Source organism: Balearica regulorum, chromosome 2 (genome assembly GCF_011004875.1).
Source record: "Balearica regulorum gibbericeps isolate bBalReg1 chromosome 2, bBalReg1.pri, whole genome shotgun sequence".
NCBI lineage: Eukaryota > Metazoa > Chordata > Aves > Gruiformes > Gruidae > Balearica > Balearica regulorum.
The window spans coordinates 42,597,365-42,619,304 of NC_046185.1; the positions used below are offsets into that span (position 1 = coordinate 42,597,365).

General features: G+C 40.7%; 1 protein-coding gene and 1 non-coding gene across 2 annotated transcripts; both read left to right on the top strand.

Annotated features, from left to right (window-relative positions):
• The first annotated feature begins 17,735 nt into the window (after positions 1–17,735).
• On the top strand, positions 17,736–20,951 carry RPS20 (ribosomal protein S20). Its single transcript, XM_075744070.1, has 4 exons — positions 17,736–17,894; positions 19,404–19,503; positions 20,250–20,323; positions 20,728–20,951. Exons 1-4 carry the CDS (start codon positions 17,892–17,894, stop codon positions 20,908–20,910), a joined length of 360 nt encoding a protein of 119 aa, XP_075600185.1. The 5' UTR covers positions 17,736–17,891; the 3' UTR covers positions 20,911–20,951.
• LOC142600859 (small nucleolar RNA U54) lies at positions 20,108–20,172 on the top strand. The gene has a single exon (XR_012834383.1). It is a non-coding gene; the product is annotated as a small nucleolar RNA U54 (small nucleolar RNA).
• Positions 20,952–21,940: the final 989 nt, after the last annotated feature.

Sequence of the window (21,940 nt, forward strand, 5' to 3'; positions counted from 1 at the left end):
TGGTTTTTATACTTAAAAAAAAAAAAAAAAGCTGCTTTGTTATAAGAAGATGATAAATGAAGAGATTTAACAAAACTGTGGGGTTTTCCTGTGGGAGGGGATAGAGGTGAGAATCAAGACATTGGCAAATATGACTTTTTCTGGTTGATCTGTTGTGTGCTGCCTCGCTCAGGGAGAAACTGAGGAATGTGAAGTGCAGAAAAATAGTTGTTTTCAAATAAGTCAAATACAAAAAAGGGCTGGTTTTGGAAGGCTCTTGGTACATAATACCTTTTGGTATTTCCAACATGTCAGATATGAGTATTTCTTTACGCTAGCTAGGTTTGTGTGCATTTGAGCTTTTCCTCTTCATTTACCAAGGAATGAGTGTGCATCACAAATCAATGAATGTAGAAAAATGAGTGTCAGTGGGGGTTTTTCTTGTTCTTAGATGTACTTGAAACTAAGTATATGTGCTGTTTCTGAAATGGAAAATGTGAAGTACCCAATCTCCCCACTGAAATAAGGAACCTTTTTGTCAGTCTAAGGCTATTAAGAGTAAGAAGATGCATTAATAACCTGTGCTTTCATAAGACCTTCATGCTACCAGGTGTGTTAGTTACAATATACCAACTAGCAAGTTGTAAACTTTAGTATCTGAAGTATTACAAGAGCATCTTGTGTGGAATAGAAAGTTCCCAGGTTTTGGAGGTACAAGGGGAGTTTAAAAAAATAATCAGGAAACCATGGAGGGAGATGCATAGATACAAAACCCTCATAATTCAGGGCAAGGGGGGGGATTACTCACCCTTCATAATGCATGGGTCAGTATTAGACAAGATACTGGAAGTACTGAAAAGGAAGTTTGCTTAAAGCTGTAATAATGATACTCTGCAGGTGCTCAAAGCATACACTATTGAACTATCCTCTGTGCTGCTTATGTCTTATCTACTATCTTTCCTAATCTGGTTGTAACGTGTCTGGGAAAGGAAGTGCTGTAGGCAATGCTGAAGACAAAGAGCTCTGATTCCTGATTTATCAGAACTGATAATTATAGATCTGTCGATCTCAGCCCTTATCTGGAGCTACAAAGATCTGACTGCTGTGGCCGATATTGCCATTCTGCCCAAAGGCTCGGCTTCTTTTTAAGACAGGAGAAAAAGTGATGTTTCAGTAAAATTGTTTTTCTTTTCCCTTCCTCCCCCTGCTTCCATTCTGGAAAAAAATCCCAAAGGAATTGAGCCAGTTTCCTGATTTCTGACACACATCTGTTCTTAGCCCCGTGAAATCCTGGAAATGAGCAACTATGTGAATTTGAGATGATTCTGTAGGTCTTTATGGTATTTGGGTTGGTCATTGAAAGTAATGGTTTATAAAACATATCTAAGCTTAACTATTTCTTGTTCTTCTGTCCCCTTTAAGTGGAACTGTAAAATGCCAGCTGGAATCAAAAAACTTAAGGTAAATTCTGGAATAGATTTCCTGTGTTTTCTCTGTCAAAATAATTGTGCTATAGAACCAGAACATATGATTTTTGTGTTGCATAGCTTTTTTAATAAATCATAAATATCTTATAAAAGCTATCATAATAAGCCAGTTACCTTTTAAAATGATTAGCTGAGGACATGTACAATAAAATGTCAGATAAAGCCATTGGCATGCCTCACCTTAATGTCAAGCCTTACATAAAAATGTTTCTCCAGTCTTCAGAAGAATATAATAAAAAATTGAATTAAAGTTTTTTTTTAGTAGTTGATAGATGCTTGTGTTGTATTTATTTTGCCAATCTAGGTAGCTTGTTGCTTAAACTGCTAGAAACTTGATATTTTGTGCTTAATGATACTTTAGCATCAGTAAGTGCTACTTGAGTCTCTGAAAAATCAAGCACCCTTCAAATTCTGTTATACTTGACAGAAGAATAGTGGATGGCCAAGACCTACTCTTGAAGCATAAGCAGCTCTGCAGATGTCTATGTCAATTTTACTGGATTCTCTTTTGAGAGGAAGTAAGAACTCTGTACAGCACTCAAGATGTAGGCACATGACAATCTGCTGTCATAATGATGTTCTCTATTTTTTTAGCAACTTCTAAGATTTGATTTGCTGCTTTTTGATTGCTAATGAGCTTTGAGTTAATACTAATCAAGAAACATCTCAGGCCTGATAGTTCAGAATCCATGGTTCTGTGCAATGAGGATTGTTTTGCCTGTTTGCCTCACTTTACATCAATCTACCTTGAGTTTCCTTCTGCCAGTTTGTAGCTGGCCCTTGCACTCAATGTCCTAAATAATTCCGCCATCATCAAATTTGTTTACATTATGGCTCACCCTCTTGCACTTCATTTCTGGATATGCTGAGCAGCAGGACCCTGTGAAACACCAGTGGGCACTTTCTCTAGTTCAGAGAACTGACACTTTGCTTTTACCCTCTGCTCCTATCTTTTGACTTATCCAGCCCAGGACTTTCTCTCTTAAACATGGCTGCTTGGCACCTTGAAAAATCCTTCACTGCAAATTTTTTTAAAATACTTTTGGAAACCCAAAGGGAACATATCAACTAGCTCCTTATCTGCGTGCTGTTGGCGATCCTAAAGAATTCCAATACAATTCAACACAATTGTGAAGCACAACTTCCAACCAAAGAAATATTGGCTCCTTCTGAACAAATCATATCTATGTGTCTGTTAATTCCTTTAATATACTATCTGCTAATGTATCTTGTATAGTGGTCAATCATGTAACTAGGAAAGTTATTTCTTAAAGACTTCCATGGGATATGGTCCTGAAGAGAAGAGAGGTCCAGGACATCTGGTTGATTTTCAAGGATTGCCTTCTCCAGGCTAAAGATTGGTCCATCCCAATGAGCAGGAAATCAAGCAAAGATGGTGGGATGCCTCCAAGGATAAACATAATCCTAAACATTGATGACACTCAAACAGAAATAAAGACACAAAAGATGAGAGACCAGTGGGGAGTTTAGAGCAAGGAAGACTTACCATTGGTAGAGAAGGATCAGGTTAGGGAACATTCAAACAAACAAGACACACAAGTTCATGAGACCTGATGGGATGCACTTACAAATGCTGACAGAGCTCACTGATGTCACTGTGAGGCCACTCTTGATTATCTTTGGAAGGTCATGGTGGTCAGGAGAGATTGCTGAGGACTGGAAGAAAGCAAATCTAACTTCTGTCTGCAAGATGGCTAAAAAGGAGGATCTGGAAAACTACAAGCCAGTCAACCTCACCTAAATCCCTGGGAAAGTGATGGAATAATTCTGGAAACCACTGCCAAACTTATGAAGGATAAAAAGGTGATTGAGAGTAGCCAGTATGGATTTATGAAGAGGAAATCATGCTTGACCAACCTGGTAGCCTGCTGTGATGAGATTACTGGCTGCTGGATGAGGGCAGAGAAGCAGCTGTTGCTTATCCTGACCTTAGTGAGGCTTTTGATACTGTTTCCCATTACATCCTTATGGAGAAACTGATGAAGTACAGGCTAGATAGTGAAAACTGAAAACTGGCTGAGCTGCTGGGCTCGAAGGGTGAGACCAGTCACTGGTGGTGTACCCCAGAGGTTGATACTGGGTCCAGTACAAGTTAACATCGCCATTAATGGCCTGGGTTATGTGACAGCACCCTCAGCAAGTTTGCAGATAATACAGAATTGGATGGAGTGGTTGGTCAATACCTCAGATGGTTGTGCTGGTATTCAGAGGGACTTTACCAAGCTGGAGAAATCTGCCGATGAGAATCAATGCAGGTAACTGCAAAGTCCGGCCCCTGGTGGAGGATAACCCCATGCACCAGTACAGTCTGGGGGCCGAGCTGCTGGAAAGCAGCTTGGCAGGAAAGGAGCTGAAGCTGCTGTCAGACACCAAGTTGAACATGAGCCAGCAATGCGCCCTTGCGGCAAAGGCAGCCAACAGCATCTGTGGGTGAGCTGGAAAGGGTGTTGCCAACTCTTCTAGAGCATTGCCAGAAGAGATTATTCCCCTTTTCTCACTCAGCCCTAGTGAGACGCATCTGGAGCGCTGTGGCCAGCTCAGGACTCTGCCGGAACAAGAAAGTCATGAACATACTGGACCAGGAGTACAGCGAAGGGCCATTAAAGCTGATTAGGAGATTGGAACCTCTGCATGAGAGGAGAGGCTGAGAGGTGGGACTGTTCAGCCTAGAAAGAGAAGGCTCAGGGGGGTCTTATCAGATTGTATAAATACAGTACAGGGAGGCAGTAAAGATGGAGCCAGTCTCTTCTCAGTGGTGCCCAATGACAGGACAAGATGCAATGGACACAAATTGAAGGACAGGAAACTCCTTTTAAATGCAAGAGAAAACATTTTTACTGTGAGGATGGTCAAACGCTGGCACAGGTTGCCCGGAGAGGTTGAGAAGTCTTCACCCTTGGGGATATTCAGAACCCAACTGGACATGGTACTGAGCAAGCTGCTCTAGTGGAGCCTGCTCTAAACAGAGGGTTGGACTAGACAGTCTCCAGAGGTCCCTTCCAACCACAAAAGTTGTGCAATTATAGTAACATTTATAGATGCTTGAATTTCAGACAGTTCCTGAGTTTTCCTACAAAAATGTTTCTAGCATGAGCCTATTCTGTGTTTCTTCCAGTGACAGCACACATGCAAGGAATACACTTTGATTCTTTGCAATGGCTTTGTTGTCTTGGAGGGGATCAGGTTTCAATTATTTGGGTTTGAGGTTTTTGTTTTGTTTTTTTCTTTTAAAAACCTGCCATCAGTAGATCTACTAGAGATGCTTGACAGATTTCTTGTTCTTGGTATTCTGAAAATTATAAATTACAGGGTTTATGTTAGTTCCTTGAAGTTTTATTTTTTCCATTATTTTTATATCTAATCCACCAGAGTTTCATCCTTTCCATTTTCTTCATCTGGACACGGCTTCAGGTTTTTAAAAGTTGCCTTCCTGCTTCTGAAGCTGGCATAAAAGCTCATTAGCGTGGCTGCCCATTGCTCTTTAACTTTGTCACACTTGCATACCTCCATACAAGATGTTAGCAGAAGGCACGTGATGATAGCAGAGCAGTTGCAGACAATTATGTTACCACTTTTACGGGATTTTGTTTATCCAAAGTTTTCCCTAAGTCTTTCTAGAAGCTGATTTTGTTCTTTATCTCTCCTTCCCCATACGTATGTATGCAGCACAGTTCCAGATGTTAGCAAGTCATGGTTATAAGTCAGGATAAACCTTAAAGGCTACTTGTACCTAGTTTATTTATTCTCTTCATTCCTGGAACTGATCACCAGCAGCTTGATCAGCCTAAACAGAAGATTTATTGAAGGCCTGGAGAAAGTGCTACAGCCAGGTAATTGTAGTTTATCAACATCCTGCTATGCTTTCTGAGCACAAAACACTTGTGAAGCCAGTGCTGAGGATCCTTTGTATGGCTGCCCCAATTATCCAGCCAACCAAATAAAAAAAAGGACATCATTTTTTCTTTCTGTGGTCTAAATGTCTTGGCAGGATATATATAAAAGCATAATGAGTTTGAAAGGCTGAACTAGCATTCATGTCCTGGTCGGCTCTGTAGGGTCCAGCAAATTCGGAAGCAGGGGATCCAGTATTGCACAGATTCAGATGGTGCGGCATTGGTGTAAGTCTGAGCACAGTGGTATTGCAGTGTGTCTGTGGGCTGTGCCCTCCAGCCCTCTGCCACCCAGGTGTGCTCTATTCAGGGCACAAGTTATCTGATGCTAAGAACAGGGTGGACCTCCTCAAATAAGAGTGACCATGCATCTTGACTGTGCTCTTTGGAATGAACAAAGCCTCATTTGTCCCAACTGGTAAATGTCAGATCTCTCGTGCCTTACCATTAACCAAGTTCCACAGCTTGATATAGTTATTTTCCTTGGAAACTAAACTATTCTTGTATTTAGTTTTGGGGTTTTTTATATCAGCAACTTAAGTGCCATTTCTGGGACTCAGGGATGCCATGTCACAGTGGCCTTTTTCTCAAGGTGAGCTGGGGTTTTTTTGTGTTTTGTTTTATGCTCTCTGTTCGTGAGTAGCACAAGCTGCCTTTCAAACTTCCAGCTCTGCAGCACTGAGAGCTAACTATTCAAAAATGGGTGGGTTAGCTCCTGCCTCATAGCAGTCTGGGGGAACCACAGCCTGCATGGAAACTTCAGCTAGTTCTCATCAATCTCCCAGTACCTAACTACTGAATCTGGCTGCTTTTACTAATTTCAGAAAGCATATATACAGAAGATACTGTAAAATGCTTGCATTCTCATGTCTAGTCATCAACAGCAGTAGCTCTGGACACATTAACCATATTAGTGTGTTATATTTTGTGCTTTGTTGGTTATACAGGTAGCATTGTCTACTAAGGGAAAGCATGAATTAAAAGTTCTAATTCTAGTCTTTTTTTCTTTTTTTAATAACGGCATCCACCACCCTCCCCATGTGTCCCCTCATTTGGGCACATGTGTAAAACTTGATAGGATGCACTTAAGAGATTTTATATAGTTTTATCTAGTTGTATCTAATTCAAACCGAATCCCCAAATAAGAGCCAATACTAGTTAGTGCTGAAATGGTTTTAGATCAAAATTTGATTTTTTCATGATGAAAAGCAACTTACACATGCTTTCTTGAGTTCTGTGAAGTCCAACAATCACTTTAGCAGTTAAGTGGTTATAAGAAAGGCAAGAAAATATTACTAGAAACATGGGAAGTATGCAATTGTAATAAACAGTTTCTAGGAAGAATGAGAAAAGGAAAAGAGAAAGCATGGAAGTGTAATTTTATCATTCTGTGTTACTCTTCACTTGCTGTAGCTATTACTGAAGGTTTCGTGTCTTTGGTTCCCAAATAGAAATATCAATAAACATTTCATAATCAGGTTTTTTTGTTGTCGTGGTTGTTTATTTTTTTTTTAAAGTAAGCATAAGCTACAATTCTGATGCTATTCTTTTTATTTGGGGGTGGGGTGGGTGGAAGCATGGCAGTTAAACATATTTATTGATGAAGCAGGGAACAGTTATTTGTTTCTCTTTCACATAGCTTCAGGCTCCCCATCAACAAGGAGCCTCCGTAACTCTGCTCCTGGCTTGTTCTCTTGTTTGCTTCCCTTTCCTTGGAGGCTGCTTCCGTGCTTGCTTGCTTCATATTCTTTTTTTTTTTTTTTTTTTTCCTGATGTCATGCTTTATCTTAACCCAGAAATAAAGACACTATCTTCAGATGATAAAATTACTATATAATTTGGAGGTGGGCACATCCTTAATACAGAAGGTAGGATGGGAAGCATGAAGATGTTTGGGTTTCTTCTGTATTCTGTGGTAAGACAGAATTGTTTCAGAAATTCCGGACCTATATGAGGTAGACTGCATTTCATATAATTTACCACAAAACTCAAATGCAAACAATTTCAGCAATCACACAGTCCAAACTCCCTATTTTTACTTTCATATCTTTTAATATAATCTAAACATAGGCATCTAGCTTCATTCTCTGCAGCAAAGAAAACAAAAAAAAAAAAAATGTTTTACAGGATATACCAAAAATAATTTAAAATTCAATGGGACTTAAGTGGATGCTTAGTATTTGACTTGTGTATTAATTTTTGCACCATTAGCATGCGTGTTTAGAAATTCATCCGCTAGAACAAAGGTGAAAATAGGGGTACGAAATGAATAGTTATTTTTTAAATTAACTCTACTTTGAACATTTTACTTATACTTTATTTTAGCCATTTATCTGCTGCAAATACCTTAATGCAGTGCTCAAAGAGCCTCTTTCTATGCTTCAGTTAACCCAGCTGCCAAATATTTGTCTGCCTGTCAAATGAAAAGCCTTAAAACCAGTTAAAGAAGGAAAATGGAACAAAAAAAAAGTCTACTGGCATCTGTCCCAGTCTGCCATCAGCTAAGGATGCCATGGGACAATTTGATAGTAGAGGCACCATCTGCCCCAGGACTTCTCCAAGCACGAGGCTGAATTTCGCTCTCTACCCAGCCTGAAGTTCAATAGCCTGAGTGTTCAGCAGAGCAGGGAGGTGATTGCATTTGCTTTTGCAGGGCACCTGGGATAATAGGGTAATTCATAACTTAATAAATATTCTACTGCACATGTGCCAGGCTACAAAGAGCAAAGTAGGCTGCAAATTGGAAACGTAAATGTCCAGCTCTTTTTAAGTTTCTCCCCCCGCCCCCAAAAAGAGGGGAAGGAAAACCAGTTTTATTTTCAAGCCATGTATTTTTCTCAACCACTTATCTTAAAAATGGTGACAGGGTTTTGATTCAGATACGGCACAAGTGAAGCTGGCCCCAGAGAGAAGTACAGAAAGTTGCACCTGAACAGAGATAGTAAAAAGGGTGATTGTAAATATGGGAATTGATAGGCTGGGGAGGCTGGATTTTTTAATTAGCAGTAATTAATAGTAGATATTAAATAATACAGTAAGTTTAGAGAGAGATTACTTTGGCCACATCCTTGTTTCTCTCTTATCTAACAGTTCCATTAAATGGTTTGCAGATAACACAAAAGCCTCACACAAAGCTTTTGAAGGCATGTATCATTGCACCAACATGCCAGTAGATGAATGTCACCTGAATTTCTCTCTGTACAGAAAGTGACAGAACTTCTCCAGACCTCCCTTAAGTTGTCAATCCTTGTATAGCTTTTGGGAGTGAAATGATTGCTATTAGATGTTTTCTAATTTAAAGGGGAGAAAGAGAATATTCTTAAAATTTAATTAATCACTCCTGTCAACAGCTGACTTTCAGAGGAAATAAATTTATTATTTTTAAAACGTTTTCATGCTTGCATACTTCATTTAAAAAGCTGTGTATTGAATTACAAACAGCATTTGAAAAAGTATCCTAATCATAAAAATTAGCACTACCTGACAAATCATAGCAAGGCTGGTACGAAAGAGCCATTTGCACAGGGAGACACGGGAGGTGGCTGGCGGAGGCAATGAGACAAGCCAGAAACAGGGAGAGGGGAGACACCCCCAAAACCAAACGTCTTTGCTACATGCCATTCTATCAGTGAAGCTCTCATTAAAAAACAAGTTTATGCTGGCACGTGAATTTCTGTGTTGTATGCTAGAGCTACCTGCCCACTGGACTGTCAGGACCCTGTGTGACTTAAACTAAGGTCTTGAACTAGTGCTTAAAATCACATGAAGCCACTGATTCATCACCACCAGGTCATAGTGGTCTCTTGTTTAGTTAAAAAAAGTAGAGCCTTCCCCTCACTCTCAGCCCACCAAAAACCCCACTGTCCTGGCCCATCAAAATGAAAAACTGGCTAATTTTAAATGCTCTGCCAACCATTACTGGCCCCCAAACTGTCTGTGAGGTTTTTTTCTTTTTTGATGATTTCACTATGTGGTAATTATGATGATTAGTTAGTGCTATACTTTAATAGCACAAATGATTCAGGAATGTATACTAGTACACAAGTACTGATGGATTCTTCAATGGAAAAGAAATTTCTTTTATATACAGAAGATTTTAAGAGTGAAAAGCTCAGTTTTCTATATCAAAGGTGTGGTTTTTGTTTGGTTTTTTTTTTTCAGGAAAGAGGAGAATCAATCCCTAGGTATTAGCATAAGCATTTGTGCCTGCTAGAACAAAGTGATTGGTGCTACCTCACATCAGGAACATTTCACCAGATGTATGAGAAGCAGTTCTTCCTCTGAATACATGCAGGACTCTCAAAAAGGAAATATACCTGCTGCAAGGGTGTGGGAAAAGGGCCATTAATAGAACAAAGTACTAAAAAAATATTTTTTAATATACGTATTTTGTACTTAAAAGAAATACATGAGATCATAATGCTGAAAAAATTACAAGTATTAATATTTTTCAAATTTTTTTCAGGGGACATGGCTACCATACTCAAAACCACCTTCTACCTATACCACAATAAATTTTATTTATTTGCCGAAAAATTGAATGCTTCACCACAACCCTCTTAATCGCTAATATTATCTTTTCCTCAGTTTTAAACCAGTAGACAATACTGCTCTCCTTGATCTGCGTCTGGAAAACCTTTTGCTAGAGCTTGCACTGTGCATGGAGGTAGGAATGTTGGAAGTGCGCTCATGTGCTTCTACATACAGTTGCTCCTACAACATTTAGGTGATTGTTGCAGGGGAAAAGGACTTTTCTGTTTTCTATTATTTCCTGGGAGACTAACCAAACCATATTCCATATGTCTAACAATGATGGTTTATAGACTGGTGTGAAAGGAAACATACATGCCCTGTTTTCATTACAAGTAGGAACTTCTGCCATATGTTTAGGTGAAAGACAAGTTTAATGGACTTGCTGTACTCTCCTGTAAGTTGTTCTCTTAAACAGAACTGCTGGGTCTTCTATGCAATGACATTACAGACTCCACGCTTGTTCCTGCCCCCCCTGCCGCAACCTCTTAATTTCTACGTAGTAGGCTGCAGCTGCTGCTTTGCCACATTAGCTTTTTAGAGAAGTTAGCAAGCCCTTTGAAACCAAAACTTCTTAATATTTGATGCCTCTTGGATCACTTTCATGTTACGTTGTGGATCCAACCAGCTGTTCTGAACAATCACAGGGTAATGATTTCCTCAGTGGCTAATAATTCCTGTTTCTAAAGCACATCTTTAACACCACAGTATCTCCTTTAGTTCCAGGTCCTAAGTTTTATGTTACTATTCCTGTTTCTGTCAGGTTTTGAGTAATTTAACTTGGCTAGTTCACAGGGGGTCAGGTCACAACAGTAGAAGCATTACTGAATTGGCTTCAGTCTTTCTTTACAGATGCCAGGGTTGGGAAGGGCATCTCTCCACAAGTCCCGCAGAAGTCAATGTGACACCTGGATGCAATCTAGATAAAATTGTGAGATGCAACAAATACCCTGCTCTAATAGTCCTGACCATCAAGATAGTGATTCTCCCTTGCTTTACATCTCCTCATCATCTATGGCAAGCATTTGCTAAATTTTGTGCTTGTAAATATTCATCATCTGAAAACCAGTTGGATCAAGAATATCACAAGGAGGAAACTAATCTCAAAGGGAAGAGGAAAAACTTATCAGGAAAAAACCCCAACCACGATGCAGTGATGCATTCTATATCAAGAGAAGTTTTTCCTCTAGTTGTAAGGCAGTGTGAGGTCAGGATCATTCCTTAAATTATCCCTGCTCCATGATAGAGAGGCAGCACAAGCACCGTGAAACAATTCCCTCCTACTCTGTCTCGCCATAGAATTAGATTAGATTAAACTGGTCTTTGGAAGAAAAAAATGTGATCAGTGACTTCATAACTGGGCTCTAAAACAGTAGACAGAGGGTCATGGGCAAAAATATATGTGGGCTACATATACTGGTAAACATAACTGCTGTAAAATTAATCAACTTTTTCTTCCTTAAGGACAGACATCCAACCATGCAAACACCCTGCTGCTGGTAACTTCCCACAAGGTCTTTGCAGGAGGCAGACACAAGGAGGAAAGACAACTGCAAAGTCGTTATTAGCAGAGTACGGCCAGAGCTTGTATGCACCAGCATGTACTGCTAGTTCCTGAATGCTCCCAGTACAAAGCGTCCGCAGAGAAGCCAGTGAGGTAAGTATAGCAAACCAACCCACACCCTAGAAGCCATTTCCAACTCGGTTGGTAAAACAGCTTGCCATGTTCAAAGAGCCACCTGAATATTATTTGAGTAGATGCAGCTTTTCAACATATGCTAGAAACTATTGCATTCTTCCTGAACCACCTATTTTTTCAAAGTATAACAGATCACGAGAAGCTGTGCCAAGCAGTGCTGCTTCAAGTGGCCAAATCTGGATCGGAGAGATTTGTGTAGTTTGGAATCTAATTTTTATATTTGATTAATCTTTCCAAGGTGATTTCCAAAATGAAAACTAGATGCCAAAATACCACTTTTGTTTGTGTGTCCACTAGTTCTGCTTTCACTGGACCGATGCTGGGGATTTTTTGTACAGGAATCGCATGCCCCCCCCTTGGTAATGTGGCCTGGATAACAACAGATGATATGGTAGGAACGTGAGTAAATAGTGAGTGCGAACAAAATACCCAAATTGGCATGTTCTGAGATGATGTTTGCCCAAAACCTGATAACGCTAAGAGGAAATTAAAAATAACAAAGTTTGCATAAAACAATGATCACCCAGATTAAACAGTAACCAGGGGATTGGATTACCAAGAGCCTTTTGAGAAAAGAAGTTCGCTTGAAAAGCAGCATGAGAATTTGTGATTGTTGGAAGAAACCTTGGGGTGGGAGAGCAGTACCAGAGCAGCAGGTGTTACTGCTTTTAAGGCGGGACAACATCCTCCCCATGGGACATGGCAAGTAGCTGCCACCCCACTCCCAGTATGGGCTGGGGGGCTGACAGGATGAGGCGTAGCAGCAGGGACTGCATACGGGAATTCATGGGGTACGCTTTCACTGGCACATGGATTAGCTGCAGAGGTACACGTGCCCACATCTCCAACAAGGATTTAAAAATCGAGGAGTTTGTGCTCCCAACAGCGGGAGCGTGCATTTGTAACTCATGTTTCTTGCAAGAGAGGGGATGTGCATGTAAAGCTGTGTGAATACATGAGTGCGAATAGAATTTGGGGGATTAGTTGTAGAAGGGTATCTAAGAAATTTGTAGGTGTTTATTAACACTTTGTAAGCATTTAGTGTTGTGATTTCTGTTGTATTGACAATACTGATCCACAGCATGTAATTCACTAATTACTGGCAAATTACACCTTGCTAATCAATCAACTGCTTTGATGCGGTCAAGAGTACGTGAGTTGCACAGTTCTTGTCTGCAAATAAGTTGTTGTTTCATTATTACAACTCTGACAGAGCAGGGAGTAGAGAGGCAATGGTCTTCCAGCAAAGCACAGAAAACATAATTCAGCAATTTGAAAAAAAATCTTAAGACTGAACTAGAGCAGGACAAATTCAAATAATACCCTCCTGAAAGCAGCCCAGATGTACAATCCTGTTTCAATCCTGAGTGTTCACAGAAATATTGCAGTGGTGTACCACAGATTTGGCATCACTAGAAATGTTCTAGTATATGAGCAGCTATGGGGTTTTTTGTCACTGTGATTTGTGTCAGAAGAACAAGGCAAAACAGGTTGACAAAGGAAAAGTTTTGCTCTAAGCAGGTCAATGTAGCAGAACCCAAGTGCATTATCTGTCAGGTGTAAAGTACATGTTTAGAAGGAAAGAGCTTGTGGTGATAACTATGAAGTTCATGCTGCCCACCGGAAAAAGTCTCTTAACGATCAATATTTGCAACAACATTTGTCAACAGTAAAGAACTCCATCAAAGCACAATTGTTCTTTTTCCGAGTCATGGATCTAGCTCATGTTTTCCATGGTTACATGAGAAATTAAGGTAAAGAGAGTCTAGTATTTTGAGAGGGTGGGTTGCATTTTTATATGGGGAGCTTTATGCAAGAATTGGCATGAAAATTTAAAATGGACAGGGCAGGTGCAATATTAGAACTCCACCTGCAGACTGGTGCCTGTGTGCTCTGTCCATCTGCTGCCTGCAGAGAACGTTAATTACCAGTTAGCAACTACCCAGCCACACAAATCAATCTTTAAAAAGGGGATATTTTCAGTTCCAGTGGGTTTTCTGGAAGCTTCAAGAGCTGAGGCTCTTGTAGACACAATAAATACAGATGTTCAAAACCCAGAGAGGACAAAGGGATATTAACAGGTAATACCTAACTGCTGAGCAAAGAACTTGAAGGAGAGTTGAGACATGACACAACAAAGTAACTTCAAGTTAACACAAGAGAATCAGCAGATACCTACAATTAAGACCTAGCAGATGCTGAAGCCTTTATTAAAAGGCTTAAAAATAGCTTTCATTGGATTGCTGCTCACTGGTTTAGATACCCTACCACCTACTGATGATTTCCCAAGAAGCCTCGAGTATGATCCTGCTTCACAGCTATTTTATGACCAGAAGTTCAAACAAAATCTTTAAAAGTGCGTTCAAACACCTTGGAGAAGCAAGTAATTTTCAAAGTAAATAGGAATATATTTTGGCAATATGTTAATCACCACTGAAAGCAAAGACTAGAGGCATTAGGCTGGCATAAGCCATACCCTACTTCCAGGGAGCTGCCTGCATCAAATAATCATGATGAAAAATGACAAAGCAGATTTAAGGAAGCTACTTTGAGCCCTGCCAAAACCATCCAGCAGAATTAATCTACTCAAAAAAATAAATGGTGTTCACAAGCCAATTTGCAAAGCCTGGGGAATACGTCTGTCTTTTGAACCACCCAATGGTGCATCAGAGTTCAGCATTCAGCAGGAGACAGCAGAAGCCGTCATTTCGAGAAGTTATTACGATACTTCAGAAGATGCTGAGTGACAGCAGGCACGTGCTCATTAACTCTTCAGTCACACAGGTAGACTCATACCAGGATCTACTCTTGACTTATGACCGCCCTAGCACTACAAGAACATCTAAATCTCCTCAAAGATCCTTTTTGTCACACAAAGGAAAACAGAAGGTTAACTGACATCGAGACTAGAAGGATTTACATTTGAAGATTGGGACATCTTTTCTGAATAAAAAACCTGCATAATTTAGCCTGTCACAGAGGAAGAAAAAAAAAAAATCTTCCCAGGCAAAAGTTAGCAAGATTAAATGCAATGGCATTAAGTAGCTAAAGAATCAGGCGACCATTCATTTAGCACAAATTAAAGATGTTCAGGTTAAAATTAAACAAAGGACCAAAACCCTGAAAAGAACCTAACTCCCTATACATACATATTTAATTAATAGGAACTGAATTGCTAACTTGGAAGCATAAATTGAATCTAATTGATTTTACTATAAGCTAATAGAAAATATATGGATAACAAAATATTCAGATCATTACTCAAGACTGTTTCTGAAGGACAAACTGGTCAAAGGCAGGGAGAACACCCCCCAGCAATCTATAAAAAACCAAAATAAAGTCAGAAAGTGCCATGAATGCACATGGAACAATATTCTGAGTGATAAATCATGAAATTAAGTATTAAATTTTTTCTGCTACAGACCACTGTCATGGTAAAAGCCTATCTTGCTTCTTAATCATTTACCTGCTTAATTACGTGACGTGAGGAAAACACTCTTGGAAGATTCATCTAAAAAGCATTAAGCCAACAGTGTATTTATATGTCCAAACTCACAACCTCATAACTAAACTGAAGTTAGCATTAGCTGGGGAGAAAAGCCTACATTAAAACCAATATGTAACCAAAGGAAAAACAGACATAATGCAAAATATGAATCAGAAGCTAAGAATGACAAAATATTCAGAAGGTAGGCAAAAAGTTTTATTGACAATGGGTATTTACCCATGTGAATAGCATGAAGGAGTTTTGGGGGATTTTTTTTCAACAGTGTATTTCAGAGAAAGCAGGAAGTTCAGACAGATTTCTGTTCTACATTTGTGGAGAACAAACAACATACCAATATCACTAAATTCTAACAATAGCTAAGGAAAGCCTTAAACATAGGAACAGAAGGTGGTTTTTAAATCAGCAGCTCCAGATAGCTTGCATCCAAGAATTTTAAGAACTGGCAAAGGAGACTTGTGTGCTGTTAATGTGGATTTTCCATAAGCTTTGAAAAATCTGGGGAAGCTCAGGAAAAAAAAAATCTCAACGAAAGCTGAGGTGGTGCCAATACTGAGGGTGGGGGGGTAAGTAAGGAAGGAACAAATTCAGGAACTTACTGTCAACCTTGCATTAATCTCAGGGAAAGAAAAAATACTGACTTCTTGATGTAGGAACAAGAAATAAATGAGGAAATTTTACTTAAATTGCACAGCTTAAATATATGGAAAAATGTAACTTTTCAGATTGACTTTTTTTCCTCATGCAATTAGAGCATAGGTTTGGTAGACAATAGGAATAGTGTTGATATATTTGTACATTGACTTGTTCAGCAGGGCACTGAGAAACTGGCATAGGTGTGCACGTACAGGTCATAGTAAGTAAATGAAAAGTAAAGTGACAGGTCTGTGTCATCAGTGAGGAGTCAGACATATTTCTAATCGAATCCCACAGGAATTAGTTCTTGGTACCAAGCTATTCAATATTTTATCCGGAAATAAAGTTTAGTAAGAACAATCATAAAAGCTCTAAGTAAGTAACATAGCAAGCTTGCTGATTGGGGACAATCTGGATTACTGGAAAATGAAGGGTTTCATCATGATCAGTGTGAGGTCATGTATTTAAGAGGAATGAATATAAAACACTTATAGATGGAAAACTTCCTCAGGAAGTAGTTGGAATTGCTGATAACAGAGCTTCCTTATGCATAAGTGAGTTCAAAACTGTTAATATAATTGTTAAAATAAACTACCAGAAACAAATGCTGCTTTCATTGCAGGGAAGAAGCAGCCAGAGAAACAGGACTATCACCAAACCAGATTTTTTCCAAGTACTGATATCCATTGGCAAAAGACATTGCTGCATTTCAGGAAGCAGTGATAGGATGACTAGTTCTGAATCTGTGTTTATTGGAACTGCTTTATCAGAATACAGCATCTAATCCAAATAAGTTATTAGTAAACTGGAGATTCCAAAGAGCAAGTACAAGTGATCCAAGTGCAAAACAAGTCTAAAATTGAGCATCACAATGGAATAATTGGAATAGAAACATTATGTCCATTACATGAGGTTTAAGGACCATACGAAGACCTATTCAAATATTGGGGGGGAAATTATATTAAGTGCAGTGTGATAGTTGAAAGTAAGTTCAGATTAAAATACCAAGCAGTCTTTTTTGAACAACTATAGTAATTACTAAGTTTCCAAAGGTGGCAGTAGTTTTGTTAACAGTATACGTGTCTATGATTGCTGGATAACCCCCCCAAACTAGATTTAAAATATTATTTTTAAAAGATAATCACAATGACCTTACTGTAGGCCATCATTTCATAACATATAACACATTACTCCAGTCAGATAAATCTCTCAAGCTGTCATACAACTAGAAACAGGCATGCTCTCAGCAAAATGCTTGTTTGGGGATTGGCAGGTATCAATACCCACACCAAATCAATGACTGTTCTCATTAAAAAAATAACCCTCCAATGCCAAATCCAGATAAATAAAGGCACTTCACTAAATAAAATGCAGTTAAGCACCTATGTTCAAGAATGAATGAAACCAGCAATTTTATTTACAGGTGCTTAAAACTTCTGTTCTCACACCTACACTTTCAGCAGTGACTAAATAAAAAGAAAATAAAAATAAAGGCTTAGAGGGGAACAAACTCTCTGTCACTGGAAGCCATGAAGACCTGCTTGTATACCAAACCCCCGAAGAGAAACCCCAAGTCTACCGGTAAATGCAGCCAGGAGGGCAGGATACCCACGGGCCCGAGGGGAACGGCGCCGTGCCCCACAGGGTGCCGGCCGGGCCCGGTGCTGGGAACACGGCAGCCCCACGAACCGCCCTCCCTCGCCACAGAGACCGGCCCGCTCGGCACCTCCTGCGGCGGGCCCCGGGGCTCAGCCCTGCCGGGTGCGCGGCGGCGGCGGCGGCCGCCCCTGCCCCTCACGGCTGCCGAGCACGGCTGGGCGGGCGGAGCCGCTCCCGGTCCCCTCTCCCCTCTTTACTCGCCACAACTAGCGCCTACGGGGCGACTATCACCCGCCATCCGCCACACAGAAGGCCAAACCATCCCAACTTCCCCTCCCCAGCGCTTCCGGGCGCCGGCCCGGGGGTGAAAGGTCCCACAGCGCCCGGATGGAGGCGGCGCCGCTCGCCTATATAAGCGCTCCGCGGCCGCCGCGCCCTCCTCTCCCCCTGCCGCCCGCAGCCTCCTCCTGGCTCACCGCTGTTCGCTGGGCTCCGCGCCGCCCCTCGCCCGGGAATAAGTCGGTCAGGAAGGTCCCGCTGCCGCTATGGTGAGGCGGGGGGCGCTGGGGAGGAGCGCGGGGGGAAGAGGGGCCGCTGCCTCATGTCGCCGGCAGCGCCGCGTGGCCGCCAGGCCTGGGCGGCCGCGTGCGCCCCGCTGGTGCCGGCCCTCGGCCGCCGGTGGGGCCTCGGCCCGGGGCAGGGCGGGGGTGCGGGTGGATCCTCTGCAGCTGGGGCGGCTTCTGGAGCGCCCTCCCTGAGCCCCTACCCATCGGGGGCGCAGGAGAGAGGCCCCTCGGGCCGGGGCCTGCAGGGAGGGCGGTGCGGGCGGCCGGGGCGCATCAGGCCGCGGCGGCGGCGGCCGTAGCGCTTCCTCCCCGCAGAGCTCCCCTCCGGGAGCCGCTCCTGTGGCGGCGGGGAAGCGCGGGTGGAGAGGAGACGACCTCAGCCCGGTGTGAGTGGTGGTGAAAAATCCTCGTGTGCTTGCCCTTAAAATCGGCTTTTATTAGAGGAATGTGCATCAGTTAATATCAGAGGTAGTATCTCATCAATGTGAGAAATACCATATTTCATCCACGTTTTTTTTAAGACCTTTCCTCTTCCGTATTTTCATTTTTATTTTCTTTCATCAGTTCACTTGGTCCACATTAATGCCCCATTATTTGCAAGCATTTAATTGCATAAGTTCTTCAGATCAGTTTCCTGAGTGGCCGAATTAGTCTTTCTGGCCAGATGTCCCTTTTTGTTCTTACTGTTCAAATTATTGCTGTTATGTTAATATTTTTGATACTTAATTTATGGTGAGATAAAGTTGTAAGATACATGAAATCTGAAATGTACTTATTTTTGACAAGGAGTATTTGTGACTGGACAGCCTGCTGTATATAGGCAAACCAGGGAGGGATGTTGTTGCAGTTTCCCACTGTGAGGTGCAGTTAGACAATAAAAAATTGCTTCTCCTCAGGGCTGTTAAGACTTTGCCCTTCTTTTCTATTCCCACCATTTCTTCCATGCCACTGTACCCTTTGGGTATAGAATCACAGAATGGTTTGGGGTGGAAGGGACCTCAAAGATCATCTAGTTCCAACCCCCCTGCCATAGGCAGGGACACCCTCCACTAGACCAGGTTGCCCAAAGCCCCATCCAACCTGGCCTTGAACACTTCCAGGGATGGGGCATCTACAGTCTCTCTGGGCAACCTGTTCCAGTGCCTCACCACCCTCACAGTAAAGAATTTCTTCCTAATATTTAATCTAAATCGACCCTCCTTCAGCTTAAACCCATTACCCCTTGTCCTGTCACTCCATGCCCTTGTAAACAGTCCCTCTCCAGCTTTCCTGTAGGCCCTCTCAGGTACTGGAAGGCTGCTATAAGGTCTCCCTGGAGCCTTCTCTTCTCCAGGCTGAACAACCCCGACTCTCTCAAGCTGTTCTCATAGTCAGTAGAATAAAATAGTCCCGTAGCTAAATTGTTCTTTACACTGTAGAAGTCTGTTTTTAAGAGGCTGCAGATCGTGTTAGTTGGTGTTGACTGTAGTGTCTGATTTTTCAACATTTTAGGCATTTAAAGATACTGGCAAAGCACCTGTGGAACAAGAGGTAGCAATTCATCGCATTAGAATTACTTTGACAAGTCGCAATGTAAAATCGCTTGAGAAGGGTGAGTGATACTTTTTTTAAACTGAGGTAGCTTGTTAAGTAATGAATGATACATATGATATGCTATATTGCAAAATAGAATATTAAACCCAGTTGTAATTAAAGATGTTAACATTTGCCTGTTTCTATATGACTTGTGTAACTTGCAACTCAAAGTGCTTCATACACTGACAAGTAGATTCTAATTTAATTTTTAATGGAAGCTAGTGTTTGGGGTTTTTCATCATGCTGAAAACTTGATGTCATAATGACTAACTTGAGAGTGCAGCTTCTTCCCTTTAGTTCTTGTGAGGGTTTTACTTGTCGCTATTTGAACGTATAAGAACTGAAAGGCACTGGTTTCCTGATTGATATTTTGTCACTCTTGTTATGAAGAGTTTAGTTTAGAAGCTTAACATTCTTTAAGGAAATATTTAATCTTGTTTAGGAACTGGCTTTGCCAGTGTTTTAATCATATAATGTAAATGTTATAGAATCACTGTTTGGTGCAGGATCTTCAGGCTGATAACAGCTTAAATACAGCTTAAACTTGTAGTAATGGCTTTTGCCTTCTGTTGTAACACGATTTTGCTAACCATGGTGTAATGCTTCCACTTGAATGTGGTTGGCTATGAGGATAACCCTTAAAATGAACAGCAATGATCATTTCATACGCTATTCTGAGCCAACATCTTGTTTAAAATCTTCACTTAAGGAAACAAGCGAAATAATACTCTCAAACCTGAGCTGTTTTGTACTTTTTTTCAGTCTGTGCTGACTTGATCAGAGGTGCTAAAGAAAAAAACCTAAAGGTGAAAGGACCCGTTCGCATGCCCACCAAGGTACTTAATGCTGTTTTCCTGTCTTAAAAGTTTGCTTTTTTCTACAAATGTGCACTTAAAACATCTTTTAAAAAAAAAGACGAAAAGCAGTACTACTAAATTGAGGGTGACCTAGTGTAAACAGATAATGACTTCAAGTTGCTTTGACACTTGGGGTAGCTGTTCAGTGCAAAATATGTTGAACATGGAGGGGGCTTTTTTTGTCCTTCAATTTATTTTAATCATGCATTTTTTTTTAATTGAATTGAGTGTAGGGAAGGAGTGTTACCATCAGTAGAATATAACTTAAGAAGTAACTTTCCAATGACATAGCTACCGTACCATAGTATTTTTAGGTGGATTGATTTGCTTGTAGATTAGTCTTCTGTATGCATCAACTAAATATGTTTATGCTTTTTCTTCAGACTCTGCGAATCACTACCAGGAAGACGCCTTGTGGTGAAGGTTCCAAGACCTGGGATCGTTTCCAAATGCGTATCCATAAGCGGCTCATTGACTTACACAGCCCTTCTGAGATCGTGAAACAGATCACTTCCATCAGCATTGAACCAGGTGTAGAAGTTGAAGTTACTATTGCTGATGCCTAAATGATGGTCATCACTGAATAAAGTTGATTTACAAATTTTCATCACTGTTTGCTTTTATATGTGTGCCAAGAGTCTTGGCGGCCCTATGAAGATTTTCATGAACGACAACAAAAATCATAATGAAAATGCTGTGTGAGAGGATTGTGTGGTTCTGATACTTAAGGAGGAATATTGCCAGTTGTAAACACAAGGAAGATGGAACTTGAGCATCAGTTTCATTGGAGGTTGGTGACTGTATGGACATGCAGCACTTAAATCCTTTATGGAAAATACATTTTTAATAATTTAACTTTGGCTGAAATCTTAGTCTATACCAGACAGTAGCATTAAATGGATGTTTAGGTAAATTACCGAGTTTCGAATTCTTAGTTTTTGCTATGCAAGGCTGAGCTAACACTTAGCTTGGTTGGCTGTTTTTTTTCCCATGCTTTTCACAGCCAATGGATCCTGAGGATTTTAGTTACAAAACGTAATGATTTGTGGTGAATATATTGAATTTAGCAAACTATTTCTTTAGATTTGCATGTAGAGTCACAAAACTAAGCTGTGGAACTGTCTAGTTGTCTCTAGGTTTAGATTTCCATAGATTTGAATATTAAAGATAAGCTTCATATGTAAAGCAATAAAACAGCCATTTTCATTGTGGCTACTTAGGCCCCTCAAGTTTGGTGGTGGGTTTTTTGTTTTCTTCTGCAAACCAATCCTCAGAGGAACCATGATAAATTCTTAAACCTGCAAGACACAAAGCCCTGAGTTAAATGAAAGAATACTGTTTTATTTCATCCATTCAAGATCAGGTTGCCGCTTCTGCTTCAAGCATGGGAGAGAACTTGAATTCTAATTACCCAAATAGAAGTGACAAAACATGGTTGTGTGGACCTCGAGGTCCCATTTACATTTGCTGAGACCTAAAACAGTGGCCAAAGCTTGAGCTTTCTTACTCAAGGGATTCAAGAGTTCCTCATTTGCCCACTTGTCTTAATTTCATGAAATGTAAAGCCTTAATACAAAAATCTCCTAAAGGGATAGT

Coding starts and splice junctions, on each gene's coding strand:
- RPS20 (XM_075744070.1), top strand. Junction 19,504..20,249: donor TGTAAAATCGCTTGAGAAGG/GTGAGTGATACT, acceptor ACTTTTTTTCAG/TCTGTGCTGACTTGATCAGA. Junction 20,324..20,727: donor CCGTTCGCATGCCCACCAAG/GTACTTAATGCT, acceptor CTTTTTCTTCAG/ACTCTGCGAATCACTACCAG.